This window comes from Trachinotus anak, unplaced genomic scaffold (genome assembly GCF_046630095.1).
Source record: "Trachinotus anak isolate AG129_WGS33_773 ecotype Australia unplaced genomic scaffold, CSIRO_AGI_Tana_v1 ptg000009l, whole genome shotgun sequence".
Classification (NCBI taxonomy): Eukaryota; Metazoa; Chordata; class Actinopteri; order Carangiformes; family Carangidae; genus Trachinotus; species Trachinotus anak.
Genome location: NW_027273860.1, coordinates 16,496,122 through 16,510,755, shown reverse-complemented (window position 1 = coordinate 16,510,755; position 14,634 = coordinate 16,496,122). Strand labels below are relative to the sequence as shown.

The 14,634-nt window shown below is 40.6% G+C and overlaps 1 protein-coding gene across 1 annotated transcript in view; it reads right to left on the bottom strand.

The window, feature by feature from the left end:
• reck (reversion-inducing-cysteine-rich protein with kazal motifs) overlaps positions 1-14,634 on the bottom strand; it is a 73,494-nt gene that overhangs the window by 23,823 nt on the left and 35,037 nt on the right. Inside the window, exons 11-15 of the mRNA XM_071485585.1 lie at positions 11,529-11,741; positions 9,838-9,974; positions 8,762-8,905; positions 8,486-8,674; positions 382-504 (exon numbers count right to left, since the gene is read on the bottom strand). Coding sequence (XP_071341686.1) covers positions 382-504; positions 8,486-8,674; positions 8,762-8,905; positions 9,838-9,974; positions 11,529-11,741 — 806 coding nt within the window. The remainder of the gene's footprint in view (positions 1-381; positions 505-8,485; positions 8,675-8,761; positions 8,906-9,837; positions 9,975-11,528; positions 11,742-14,634) is intronic.

The following is a 14,634-nucleotide window of genomic DNA, read 5'->3' as shown; positions in this document are numbered from 1 at the left end:
AAAAAAATGGCTAACATGAGCACTTCAGGCTGAATAAATAAAATGAAATTTCAGGCTTGGTTTAGTCAATGAGCTGACATTCCTGTTTGTTTTGAAAGGTCTCTGTTCTCTCTCTTCTTACTGCTACCCTCTGCTTCTTCTCTGACTCCCCCGCAGTGTGATTGTTAGCCTTGTACACATCAAACTGCAAACAATAGAAAAGCAGGTTGCAGTAAATAAGATTTATGCATTATCAAGCTGGGGTGAGAACAGACACCGGCTGGTAATGGCACCTTGTTCCATCTTGAGCTAGACAATTCAAGATGGAACCACTAGATGCTTCTAGTGCACTACCATTATCTGAAATGACCCCACGCTATTCAAGCCATTATGTAGACGGACCAGTAAAATGTCGCCGGTCCTCATCCGAGTTGCCGAAACCGAGACATTCTCTGGTGGAGCAGATGGTGTTACCGGCAAAGCAGGAACAAGAATGGCAGTCAATCCTGAAAGACATCCCATGGCCTGGTGGTGACACACAAAAACACACACAGCAAGACAACAGAAGAACATTTGAATGAGATGTCATAGTTTACACTCCAACATTCACTGTATGGTGATAAGATGTACAACTAATGTGAAGATAAAGAATGAGCAACAGACACTTAATGATTATTGTATTATAGAGAACATAGAGAAAGATGATCCATTTAATGGAATGATTTGTTGGTGAAAGGTTTTGACCTTGGCACTGCCCAGTGGCTGCATCAAAAACAACTCTGTGTCAAGCAGCAATCTCACCACCAGATGTTTCACCACCAGATTTACAGATAACTAAAATAAATATTAGCTAAGACATGTCTTAAGTTGTTTGCTATCTCAGTCTGATTGTGCGCTAAAAGATTACATCCGCTGCCAAAGCTGGAGGATCACAATAGATAGCTGGTTAGCAATAGGAAGCGTTAAAAGGAAAGAGAGTCCAGAGACAGATGGTCAAACAAAAAAGAAAAACTGAGCTTCCTCTGCTTTCAGTTCAATCCAGAATGTTCAATCTTTATCATGAAAATAAAAAGTGATTGCGCAAAAGAGATTGGATATGTCTTGGATATTTTCAAATGGGCCATGAGTTGGAAAAGATTGGAAACGACTGTTGTTGTTGTAATGCAATTTAGTAAATCTCTAGGTTGCATGGGAGTTTCATAAATTGGAAAGTTCCCAAGGGCTCTCCTGCAGACATTTTTAGCTCTTAATTCATGTGTCTGCCACGTGTCTCTTTAAGGGAATAATCCTCAAAGCATTTAGTTTTGATGTTGAAAAAAAAAACACAGTTGATAGGAGAAGTTAGAAATCGTCAAAAAGCTATGTGCCCAGAGCAATGAGTGTAACGAGCAGCAGTAGTGTGGTGAGGGCTTGGAGGCTACCTCACTGGTGAGGGTAGTTGGACCTGCAGACAATATTCAGGGATGATGAGTATGCCCACTATGCTCCTTGGGTTAAGAATTATTTATTCTCTTTTTGTTTTTTCTATGTTTGTTTATAACTAATATTATCTTGAAAGGGTTCTACAATTAAATATAAGTCATTTATTTCATTCTTTATCGCATATATCTGGTCTTCTGACTCTGGGCTATATTTGTAACATTTTATTTGCTGTATATTTGGTGCATATAATATTTATTTTGTTTAATAAGTGATTTATCTACAACAAACTTCTTCTAATGAGGTAATATAGTTTGAAATGTGTATGTGTCCCATGACCATTAAAGTCATTCTTTTTAAATTCTTAGTAAAATGTATTTGTAATTCATAATCTTAGCATGACATGATTATGATCTTTATTTTAAAACCACTGTTCCCAAGAAAAAAATAAGTAGAAACTTGTTTTTGTTAAAATCCTTTAAGGTATTAGCATAGTTCTCTCAGACAGTCTGTCCATATGACACGACTGATCAGAAACACCACTCAAGTTACCACTCAATTTAGTGGTAACTTACCACTCAATTTAGCCATTTTTAAAATTAAAAACTAATTTTGGCTGATTGATTGTTAGTGATCAGTCTAAAGAAACCAGCATCATTCATGGCAGCAGCTAGTGTATGTGCAGCTGTGGAGGAGTGATGGAGTTTGACAGTGTTCAGATACAGAGGGGCGAGCGATGTCATACTGAGAGGTGGGGTGTGATATTAGTATGAATATGGGTACCACTAGTTTTTGACTTACTGCTTTTTATTTGTGTCAAAAATGATAACTGATCTACTCATTTCTACATGAGAGCAGTGATTTATGACTACCATTACTGCCCTGCTGGCTGTTCTTCTTTTGTATTACATTAAAAATTCATATATCTTCAAATTCTGGATAAGCCTCAGGGATATTTGCACCCAGAGAAAGCCAACTTTCCACCATTTCTCATGTTCCAGCTGAGAAAGTTACCTCTTTAAAAGCTCCTACTTCTCATTTAGATGACTTCATTCTGTGGAGTTTGGGTTTGTTTGCATTATCTGAAACAAGGCAACACATTTTAATGTGTATATCCTACTGCTTTCGAGGAGGAAAACAAATAAATGCATTAGGCTAATGAAATGTAAATAAGGCCTGTGTTCTCTCATGCTCTGGCAGATAAATGCCAGATAAATGCTCGCCTAGTTAACATTAAAGGAGTTTAAATGAGAATGCAATCTGCTCTCATACATGTTGTTTTCTTATTCATGGATGTTAAATATTTCAGCTGGTAATGCGCATTAAATTGAAGTTTCTGGAACTTAGACTCAGAGGCAGCCAGAGTTTCATTCAGACACAAAATATGAGCTCACAGCAAGCAACAAGCAAAAACAAGCAATTTATGGGCTTTTTTTCCACCATGTGTTTCTCCTCTCAGGGTCAAGCAGTAACCTCTGGAGCTCCAAAAGCAAGTCACGCCCTATAGACTGCCATGTTAAAATGCCCAACTTTACAGCAGAAATAAATATGTTTACAGCCTGGTATGTGTTTGTAGTGTTGGTGTGTTTTAGAGGATTTTTCATGCAAATATCACATAAATAATACAGCTTGTAATGTGTGAGGAAGTCTGTGCTCCTGTATTTTGAGGTGAGTGAAATTCTAGTATTACTTTATTTATATCTTAGCACTAATTAGCAGTTATATCAGTGTCTGCACTCACCATACCTGACTTAGCTTAGCTCATTAAGTAGCTGATTAGCCAGCAAATTAATCAGGCTTGAGTTAGCCTTCCAGTAATGTGCCCAGTTGTGCTAATAATGCTGAGGGGAGCATATGCTTGCCACAGTTATTAAACCAGCATACATGGAAGTCTCAGCTTCACACACGTCCCACCTCTTTGGCTTTTTTGGGATTAGCCGGGGTTTTGGTGGAGTCAGGCACTGTCGAGATTGCGAAGCAGCCCACTCTGAGCTTCAAAACCACTCTTGAGAAACCTATGGGTGACGTCACAGATGCTACGTTCATCTTTATTTACAATCTATGCCCAGGCCTCGAAACCTCTCAACTAACCATTGTAACCATACCCAATTTGAAGTCCGTTAAAATGACAGACAATAATTATGATGCAAAACAATGAACCATGCTAAGAGGTGGGTCAGAGTGCATTATGAACACAGCAGCCTTCTGTTTGATCTGTGACTTACCAAGAACTCTTAATTCTTGCTGTCCACAGCAGAATTACAGTAAAATCAACCTTGCCCGATTCTTTTTCTTCCCCATTCTTGTGTATTTCCTACTCTCTATGAAGTAAATAATAAATCTGAGAAACAAACCTGCAAAATCTTCACATGTAGCGTAGCTAATTCAGACTAATGTCATCTTAGCCATCTAAAATGATTCGCTAAATTCTCATCCAGCTAACTTAGTTCTACAAACACGGGAAATTTGTCAATCCCTGAAGTTTACCTTGCTTCTAGGGAGATTTTGGCAGGCCTTGATGGCTTACATTACAACATTTTACAACAACACGGATGGCATACATTACATTTTTTGAAATACATTTAGTAAATAGTTGTAGCCAGGTGCCAGGAGGAAGTTTGCCTAGCCTAGCATAAAGACTAAAAGCAAGGGGAAACAGGCAGCCCGTCTCTGGCAAACAACACCTTCGTCCCTGCGAGGTACACAGGCAACCAGTGAAGATGCTTTTTACGTTTCTTTTTCCAGTATGAATTAAACAGATAAGAGTTTACCTGTTAGTGAGCTTTACATGTGCTTTATAAGTGTTTTTTTTTAAAAAACAAGCTAGAGCCAGGCTAACTGTTTTCCCCGCTTCCAGTCTTTATGCTGAGCTAAGACAGTCACATCCTAACTCCAGCTCTGTTCACAGACCTGTGACAACGATCATTCCTCTCATCTCACTCTCAGTAAGAAAGTGCAAAAGTATATTTCCAAGTTTTTGACTACTGCTTTAAGCTCATCCTTCAAGCCTTAAATTTAACACTGTCCACCTGCAGTAACATTGTGCTGTCTGTTGCAAGAGTGACCATCCAGTCATTAGTACAACCATATGTGTATATCAGTGCTCATCATGGATTAGACCCAATACTCACGCTGCTTTTATTTCATAATGAGAGTGCACTCACTCTGTTCAGCTATGTCTAAAAAACTAAGCTGAATGATTGGAATCATTTTAGCCAGCTAATGTTAGCCCTCATTAGTCAGGCCTGTTGTCTTTCAGCAGTGTGACAGCTGGTCGTTTAAAAAAATAAACTTTCATCATTTGGTGGTTTCATGTGGATATACTGACCTGAAGAACAAGACTCTTTTATTATGTGTTTATATGTTTTTGTTGGTACCAGGTCGCCCAAAAAAACACAACTTTTATGACATGTTCACAACTTTTAAGATCTATGCTTCAGTTCAGCACACACCTGTACACAATGCCTCTTTCAACAAGAAATGATTAATTCCATCTGCTACCACCTTCCATTGTGTGTTTTTGTAGGGGGTGATGTGGTAATAAAAAGCCACAGAAATTTTCACAGCACTCAAAACAGAAATGTGCTCCTCAAAACAGTAAGACGACAGCCAAGTCATCGAATTCAAAAGACTGAATTAAGAGGAATAGATAAAGACAAAGCCTTTTCAGACATTGCCTACTTTTTGAATACCTCTTCTCCTTCGAGTCAATTATTTGAATTCTTTATTTAAGAAGTATTTGGTGAAATAAAAAGGCTGAATGGAAGAGATGCTCCAGTGTCTAACCCAACAAATTAAATTTTTGGCTTGTGAATGGGGGTTTGGCTCAAAACAACACAGAACGTGCGTTCATTTCCAACCCAACACCTGCCCTCAATAAGGGGAGAAGAGTTCACGGCTTCTTAGAAGTGCAAGCAAAAGCAAACATCAAAACACAAGGGAAGACGATCAATAACCCTTTGTAGATGAACAATGTGTTTTGGTAAGGTGAACATCAGTCTTTGTAAACATAAGAAAAGATGACTAATTTAATGGAATGGTTAGCGAAGTGTTTACCGATTTTAGATTGTTAAGTTTTTGACTTTGGCACTCCCCCAGTGGCTGTATCAAAAACAACACTGCGTAGTCAATCCCCCCACCGGATGTTTCCTTGCAACATATTTACATATCAGATTTACATATCTTACAACATTTCTTATGTTGCAATAGTGCAACACCGTTAAGTAAATGTCTAGGTTAAAACTAGCTACTAGTTACAAAGACTTTAGGAAGGACTTCATGTTGAAACTTAGTAATGAATTTATGAATTTATGAACTGGAGCAAAAGACACAGGGATTCCAATGTTCACCTCGACTTTACTTGCTACTTTACTTTAGTTGATACTGCAATTCCACTGTCAATTCTGTTTGTACCTCAAAAGTAAACACTTAGTTTAGATGCAGTGCAGAGTAATCAAAAATGCAATGAAGATGAGTTTGAAATGTAGAAGAATATGGTGCAGTAACTAATGAGTTCCTAATAAGTATGTGAGAGTTTCAGAAATTGGAAAATGCCTAAGGGCTCTCCTGCAGAGATTTTCAACTCATAAGACTTGAATAAGGGAATTATCCTTGAAGAATTTTGTTGTGATGTTAAAAAAATGGTGACAGGAGAGAAAGCTGGCTAGAACAAGCTTACATTATACAGAGCAGCAAGGACTGTCTGTTCCTTTCCTCCTGTAATTATATTCATTTTGATACTGCACTGGCCACAGAAATGCCTCTGGTACGAACTGCTGTTTAATTCTTAATACAGCATTTGAGTCCTTGCACCTTCAACTCTCATTCATTTCTCACGATGTTGTCTGTCTGAGGGTTCAGTGATGAGGGCTTACAGTGATGTTGGGTTCATGTCCTATTGAGTCGTCACTTTGTATGGTTCAGACATTCATGTTCTGTGAATTTTCAATTTGTAAAAAGCCTTTGTGTCAAAAAAAGCTCTGACCAGGAGCTTACCTACTATATTTGAAAGAGCCTAAAAAACAAGCAAATGTGGATGCACAATGTTAGCCCAAGTCCATCTTTTAAGACTTTTAATTAACCCCAGTTTAAATTTTCAAGGCATATTTTTAACATTAACAGGACTAATTCTGTGATAATACAACCGTCTTGCGTTGTCAGACGACATGGGCACTTGCATTTGAATGGGAATCTTTCTCCATCTCTGCCAGCCATCAGATATAACATGCAGATAATCCAGTTAACCTTGGAAAGTGGCGCTGTAAGATTCCTTTGCATAAAGTAGTGCCTTGCAGGGCTAGTTGGTAAACTGCAGTAACTTCTGAGCTAACTGATAACATGTTAGCATTAGCCAGCCAGAGTAGCTCATCAGCCAAGCTTGCTATGAGACAGCATGCTCGTGAGCTTGATCGGTTACTGGACAATACAGTTCGTTCCAAAGACCTGATATGTACCACCAATAAATGTCCCAAGACTGTCCACAACCTCTTTTCTGGAGTAGTTTACATTAATAACATATGATAGTTCTCCCTGTTTTTCACTCTCCTTTAGTTCCCTCAATCAACTCTGGATCTATTCCTTCAATTTACCTTGTGCCATCCAATCATGTGCGTTGCCCATCCATCGCAATATTTATAGCAATGATTCAGAGTGGGGAAGAGTAATGCTGGCACCTGAACCAGCAGCTCTGCCTCCCATTTCACAGCTGTATTGGTTGCTATGAAAAATCAACGCCATCATAAGTTGAAAAAAGATTATTACGTAACCGAGCCAACACTATTCGGTTAATTTGTTATTAGTGGAATTATAGTAGTACATAGTGTCATTTTTGCAAAGTATAATTTTACAATTTTTGCAGTTTGCAACATGAATAAATATCATCCTGGTGAAGTGTCCATTTACAGCTGTCATTTTACCTCATATTCAAATTACCTTTTGCACTCCTCAGTCAGATTGTGTCATATATTAACAAGCTAGTTTGATCAGTGGGTTTGATCAGCTGGGCAACAGTTGCGCCACAGTTGCAGGTGCAAATAATTAGTTACATCTAATCTGAATGTAAGAGTCAGTCTGCGTCCCAATTCAGGGGCCGAATCCTACAGAGGCTGTGCATTTGAAGACCGACTGTGTCGCAGCGGTGCAACTTGACTGTACCATTTCAGAAGGCTCCTTCAAATGCGGCTGACAAATGTGTCCTTCTTTTCCTGGGCAACAAAGGCTCCAACAAGTGGATCCTTCCTGGGCTGACCTATCCCAAGATTCAATGCACGCCAGTAATGAAAATAATATTGCAGCAAACAACATCAGCAGAGAGGCTGAGGATTTAAGTGTATGTATTGGGTTTCAGCTCAGTTCAACAGCTAATGGTACAACTGTTAAAACCACAGCCGGTGACGCAAAGTGAAAATCCTCCATAGGCCAGACCGTCTCGTTTCGGGTGAGCCTTCAAGGTCTGCGACGGCTACAAAGGGCTACACCTTTGTAGACCTTGTAGACCATGTGGCCACTGAATTGGGACATAGTTGGTGTATCTGGTTCAACCAGTTTAGTGACGTGTAGATGTTCACATGGTAACTATACTAAGTTAAAGCTTACAAAAGCTGGTGCAACTGAGAGCAGGAAGTGAATGTGCTGTAATGGATAAACAACAAGAGGACATATGAGTTGAATGTATTGTCACTTTAAGAAACTAATACTGACTGTTGGTAAGAGTTAAGGCGAGGCAGACTGTGAATCAAAGTCACACTTTTTGAACAACCAATCAACCCTCCACTCCAATCTCCTCTCTTTTGATGAAACTACATGGCATGAAGAGAACAGTGCCCCTCTCCTCTAATTTAGATGCTGTAGATTAATTATACTTGTCCAAATTTCATTACCCTCTCCACGGGAAGTGATAAATGTTGCAACTTATTTCAAATTATTTCATGGCTAATGGAATGAGAGTCGTCGAGGGACAGCAGTTCAGCAAGTGGCCTAACCTTCATCACTGCTATCTCAATCATACACGACCAGTGGATTTAGTTAATGAAAGAAATTCTTCAGATTTGCACACTTTGGACAGAGACGGACGCGAGGGAGGTCTTACTTTTCCTCTGTCCTCCTACGATGCAGGGCTTGTTGATGTCCACACAGGGCATTTCCACGCAGTTCTCCAGACGCCCACTGGGACCACAGCTGCACACCTCGTAGCACCCAGCTGGACCAGTGCGAGTCGGCACCTGGATACGAGCGTCCTGCTGCACCAGAAACTCTGAGGCCTCGCCCAGTTTACAGCCTGGGGACACAAACACATACACTCAAAATGACAGCAGCTATTGTAGATACAGTAAAGCTGCTGATGTGAAGCGGTAGTTGGTCCTACCTGGTACGCAGAGGTATGGCTGACAGTTGAGTTCATCAAGGCAGCCCCTCCTGTTGACCTGGCATAAGTGGTTGCTGGGGCAGGGGTTGGGGTTGCATGGATGAATGACCTCCTCAACAATGTTGTTGCCCAGAGAACTCGGGGCTGGAGAAGGTGGATAAAGGGAAGGTAAAACAGGATTAAACATCAGGATTATCTTCTGTTGGTGACAGATTGGGCATGTATACTTATTGTATTAGTATGGCTTCAAAATAATAGTCCAATTAGAAGAAAAATTGTTTTAATTTAACTGTTTCCAACGTGATATATGAACCCTGCAAGACAAAACTGGCCAGTAGAAACTTTATTGTTGAAAGAATTTCAAGCTATATATTTATATTACCTTTGAATGAAATTATCAGTGCTGAGCTCTTTTGACTTGTTAAATCAAAAAATATTTACAACTCAACTTTCACTTTAACACCACTGACTCGTGACTTTCCTTGACAGCCTTTACGTCAACCAACCATCCGAACCAAATTTCATGACAATCTATCCAATATGTGTTGAGATATTTCACTAAGAATCACATATATTAACTCATCGTGGCACTAGATGAAAAGTCAGGGGATCAGTTATGTTTATGATTCATCCTCTGGGCACCTTGAATGCTAGATTTTCTGATAGTCCGTTCAGTAGTTGTTGAGCTAGTGGTGGACTGACCCACTGACAGAGAAGCAGTGACTGTTCATCTTAAACTTGTCAGTGGCCAGAAACACAGCTCCAGTGAGACTATGATGTTTTTCTGTCCGTGGCCATAACAGCTTTATACGATGACATAATGTGTTGTGTCTGTCAGCTTCTAAGCCTCTGTCTTCTTCTGCCCTCTAGTGGCTGCAAATCAATTTACTTGCAGATTTGGCTGAATGAGCGTGATCCAATGACTGAGAGCAATAAAGACACAAAACAGGGCTGCACTCATGTTAGTATTTCCTCTACATCTTACTGCAGGAAAACATGACTGCTGCTCAGCACTGGAGCTCCACAGCCACTCCCCCTGTCACCCTGAGGAATATGTGCTGTCTGTCGTGACTCACTGAGGTATCTGTGGAGGGGAATGCAGCGTTCAGGGTCATCAATGGGCGACAGCAGTTCACAGATCCTCTCTGGTGTTTGTCCTTCATGGAAACGTTTCCTGTCCCCACACTGGGTCAGGATGTCCACACAATCTGACCTGAGGACAGATAAAAGATAATTCAACGCAAGGACAGAACAAACACACAGTGTAACGCTGCTTAACATAACACAAAGCGGTCATGTGTGATTTCATGGTCCTGAGGGTTGTAAGAGCGAGAGGCTCTGCCAACACACACAGCCTGTGGGTGGATGTGCTCAACGCGTGATGGTGTAATGTCATTCAAGACGAGTGGAGGATTAAAACCTGAGAGAGAAGCTGTGTCTGACAAATGACTGAACTAGACATATAGCCTCAGGGGGTGGAGTTATGTTATGCAGTGCACGCACGCACACACGCACACACACTCCAGACATGACACAGCAGATCCTGAGAGAAGGGCAGGGCCTCCACCTGTCTATCAAACCCCGGGCAGATGTATTTATATTCTCATCATTCATTACGAACCACATTACTTTATAACGTGCAGAATGGAGAGGTGGAGAAGAATGACTGAACTGAACCTGAGGGTAACTACGCAAACATGAGCTCAGACAAAAAAAAAAAAATAACACAAATGAGATGTAGAGGGCAAGTAATTAAGAGTAATTACACCACAACATAAAAAAATGCATATTTCATGATGTAAGCAGCCCTAATCACAGTTTAAATGATCACAGAATGGCTTTTGCTGCCAGTAAGAGACTCCTGGGAAGACTTTGGAAAGGTCAACTGGAACCTGCAGGATTTAAATCTGTTGTCATTTTCTCTGTAAGGGAGCTTTATTTTTATTAGCTTTATTTTATCATTATAATTTTTTCTTTTGTTACATAGCCAACATTACCATTAACAGCTGTTTACTTACCAGTCTTGCCAAGAGCTTCAGCCATTGTTGCGTTTACAATACAAGAGGTTAGAATACGTCCTCTCAGGGCAGACTGGACGCTACAGTGACTCTGCATCAAAAAAGTGATGAGATGGGCTAACCAGGCCAGGGCTAGGTGGTTAGCATGCTGACATCAGTAGAAGAAGTGATAGAAATAGAGGCAAAACAAAAGGGTTGCTTTGCACCACTGGAGACGACTTTTAGTGAGTAAAGGGCTGAACTGAATGTTTCTTCTTGACTAGTAAGTAAACAACTGTTAATGTTAATGGTAGCTATGTAGCAATGGTAAAACTTACAAATAGCTCCTTTAACAGAAATAATGTTTGTATACTCCAGTTAATTCCAGTTATTTCCTCTTGGCTGCACTCACAATAAAAGCCTAGTATAGGGAATGCTGCCAGGCTTTAAATGTGAAAATGTGGTGGGGAACCTTTTAGTTTCATTCAGTGGTAATTCAACACAAACAGGCCTGACATATATTTAGTTGTACTATTTGAATTATTGGTGTAGAAATTGACATTGTACTGAGTTTTTAAAGACAAGAAATAAACGCAGGGAAAGTGTTGAGTTTACATTAACCCAGGAAATTAAAAGTAAAAGCTTCAGCCTGCATAAAGGCCTGAACACTTGAAACTTTATGGTATATACAGATGACAATTTTTACATCTAGATTAGCTAAATGTGGAATGAATGGTCTGGACTTTGATGTTGAATGGTTGTAGACCTACTTGCATATGACACTCCCTCTGAACTTGCTGTGGCAGGGTTTGATCTGCAGGGAACAGGCTACAGCCTTCCACATGTCCGGTAGACACTTCCTGATGTCCAGCACGGGAATGTTCATGAACGGCATCTTGATTGTCCCATTGGACCACAGCTTGATGTCGTTCATGGCGCCCTGGTCTGACTGGACGTTACAGCTGCGGAACAGCTCTGTCGGCCTGTGGACAGACAGACAAAGGTATCTTTACGAGAACTAACAGTGAAATTGACATTTGTTTGCATTTAAAAAGTAAAAAATATAAAGCGATATTTGACCATGCGAGATAAGGATTGTAACTTTGAAGAGTGCTCGGAAGAAAACAAATGACGTGGTTGGTATCTTAACACCTGCGACTGGCTTTTTGCAGAACAAGGTGTGCTGGCAGCTGTGGCCTTGTTGCCTTAAAGAGGGAGCACAAGCCCCTCTGGATAATACGAGGGTTGTTTTCCTTTTCTACTGCACCAGGAAGTGTCTTTGATGTCTGATTGGTGGGTTTGGTCTCAAGTGAGTCAGCTAATTGGTGGTTTAAAGGGAGAAGGTTCCAGGCAGAAGTTCTGGGTGTGGTTCCATCTTTCCATTTGGTCCTGATGAGTGGCTGCTTTGTTTATCTTGAAGCAACTCTGTGTGTGTGTGTGTGTGTGTGTGTGTGTGTGTGTGTGTGTGTGTATGTGTGTGTCTTTATCTGTGTGTGTGTGTGTGTGTGTGTGCGTGTGCATAACCATGAATCCTTGACTTTATTTAACCTGAAGATGGTCGACTGTGGTTTTCCTCAAACCAAAACTAAATGGGGCAATCAGCTGATTCTTATTATGAGCAACTCTCTCCAGATCTTTTCCGTGTCCAGTAATGGAGACTGGCAGTCCAAGAGGTTTAATCAGAAAAGGGAGATAGAGTCTGCTCTTTGGGCTCAGAAGAACAAAACAAGGTAACAATTTGTTTCTATTCATTTCCAAAAAAAATTGGAAAAAATATGGAAATCAGCTTGATTGAAATCCAGCACAATGAATATCACATCTGCTTTTATTGTTATTGTTGCATTACAATAAAAGTGTGGATAGAGTTTGACCTCCATTACAAACCAAAGACAGTCAACAATAAAGCAACCACAAAACAATGAAGGCTGATGTCATTCTTGCTGTAATTTGCAAATGTAAAAATGGATTTCAGACTTTGGCCTCTCCAGTATTAGTGTCAAAAAGGCAGACAGGAATGCACACCGTGGATTTATTAAGTTTGATTTATTATATTTGCATTCGCATGGATACAAGGGTCGATATAATGTACACTTTAAATTAAATACTTTTCAGATTGCATCATCAAACAGCATCTGAAATCACCTCTTCACCCACATCTTCTGGTCTGACGACTACTGTAACTTTCCAAAACAGACAAACTCACAAAGACGCCCCGTGCCGTTGTCAGGAGGAGACTTTTCTCTCCACCTGTAAGTGTGACAGGTATACCCACTTTTACCTTCAGACATAGTCGGATAACACATTGTACAAACTGGTTTGTAAACTCCTTAGGATTCTTTGTCTGTTTTCCTGGTGATAGATGGCTGATACTGACCAAATGCACCATTTTGAAATGGAGGTGGTGGCTCAGTCTGAGGTGATGGGGGACCCCACTTTATGGTATCCTTTAATAGAACCAGTCCCTGAACTGGGACACAGCTACAGTCATGTCTGCCATGTGTTCAGAGGCAGAGAGTGACTGCTCTCATTATAACCTCTAAGGGTAAACAGGCTAACTGTGAGTGAAATAATAAATCAGTGACTGAAAGAATGGAAGAATGAATTACTGTGTATGTGAGTGAGTCAACAAGGTGAGTTGTGTCTACAAAACAATTTTGGACACAATGCACTTAATCAGAATTGGCATAACGGATTTAGGGATTTGTTTCTAATTTAACTTTGTCTTACACCCGTGCAGACACAGAAAGACAGACACCCATAGACACACAGATATTAGCCCCATGCTCCTTCGCCCTGAAGCACCATGTCTAGGCCAGTGTTTGTATTTCATGCTGCTCCCGGCTACACAGTCCAGTGTTTGAACCCCTCAGGGGAGGAGAAAGCCATACAAGGCTCTCCTGGAGCCCATCAAAGGAAACTCAAAGATCCGTACATGTAGGTTGTTTGCTTGAACTTCAAGTCCCAGAATGCCACAGCATGAGCTCCATGCCATCACGATCTAAAACTGCAATTTGTCAAACGGTTTTCTTTGCGAAAAATAACAGAAAGGTTAGGGTGAAATCCACTTTGACTTTGAACTACAGGGGTGCTGCTGTTGCTCTTAGGCCCTGGTCAGGCCTGGCATTAATGTGTATCTTGGGTGACCCGATGAAAAGTGGACGGATCTATGTACAGGTGTGAATGCAGCCAAGAGGGCATTGAGGACATATTGAAATCTGATCACTCAGACTGCATTCGGAGGTGGTCTGGGCCACATGTGGTCACATTCTTTTAGCAGTGTGAACGGAAACTGGGCTACATTACAGGACCGGCTCCTCTACTGACGTCCAGAAATGATGTATGTGTTTACTTTGTTATAGAGCAGGGAAGTGAGATCCGATCACAGGAGGTCACTCAAGAAGCACATGATGACGCCCCTTCCCGCAGATGGGATTAAAGTACATTTCTCCTAAGCTGTGTAAATGCTGTAATCTATAGGTTCCACAGTGATGGAGCAGATCATTAAGTTTTCTGATCAGCATGTAAAAAGATAATGAATTTTCCACAGAGCCACATAAAGCTCCAAGGAATGTATGGGTAAATTTGTTGTTAACAAAATCCATATGTTTCGACAAACTATACAATATCATTTCTGTGTGACTTTTATTTGATGTGTTTGAAACTCAGACTTTACATTCAGTTCAGTCTAATCAAAATGCACATCTCCTCTCCGGTGCACGACATTTCCCCAGGCCTCTCAGAACGCTCTGAAGCGTGAGCGTTTGTGGTTGCCTAACTCACCAGGTGATCAGCTGTGTGTATATGTGAAGTTCATTTGAGTTTGTTTTGATGTGTGTATGTTAGTGTGACTTCCCAGAGCAGCCTTTGAAGCCGCTC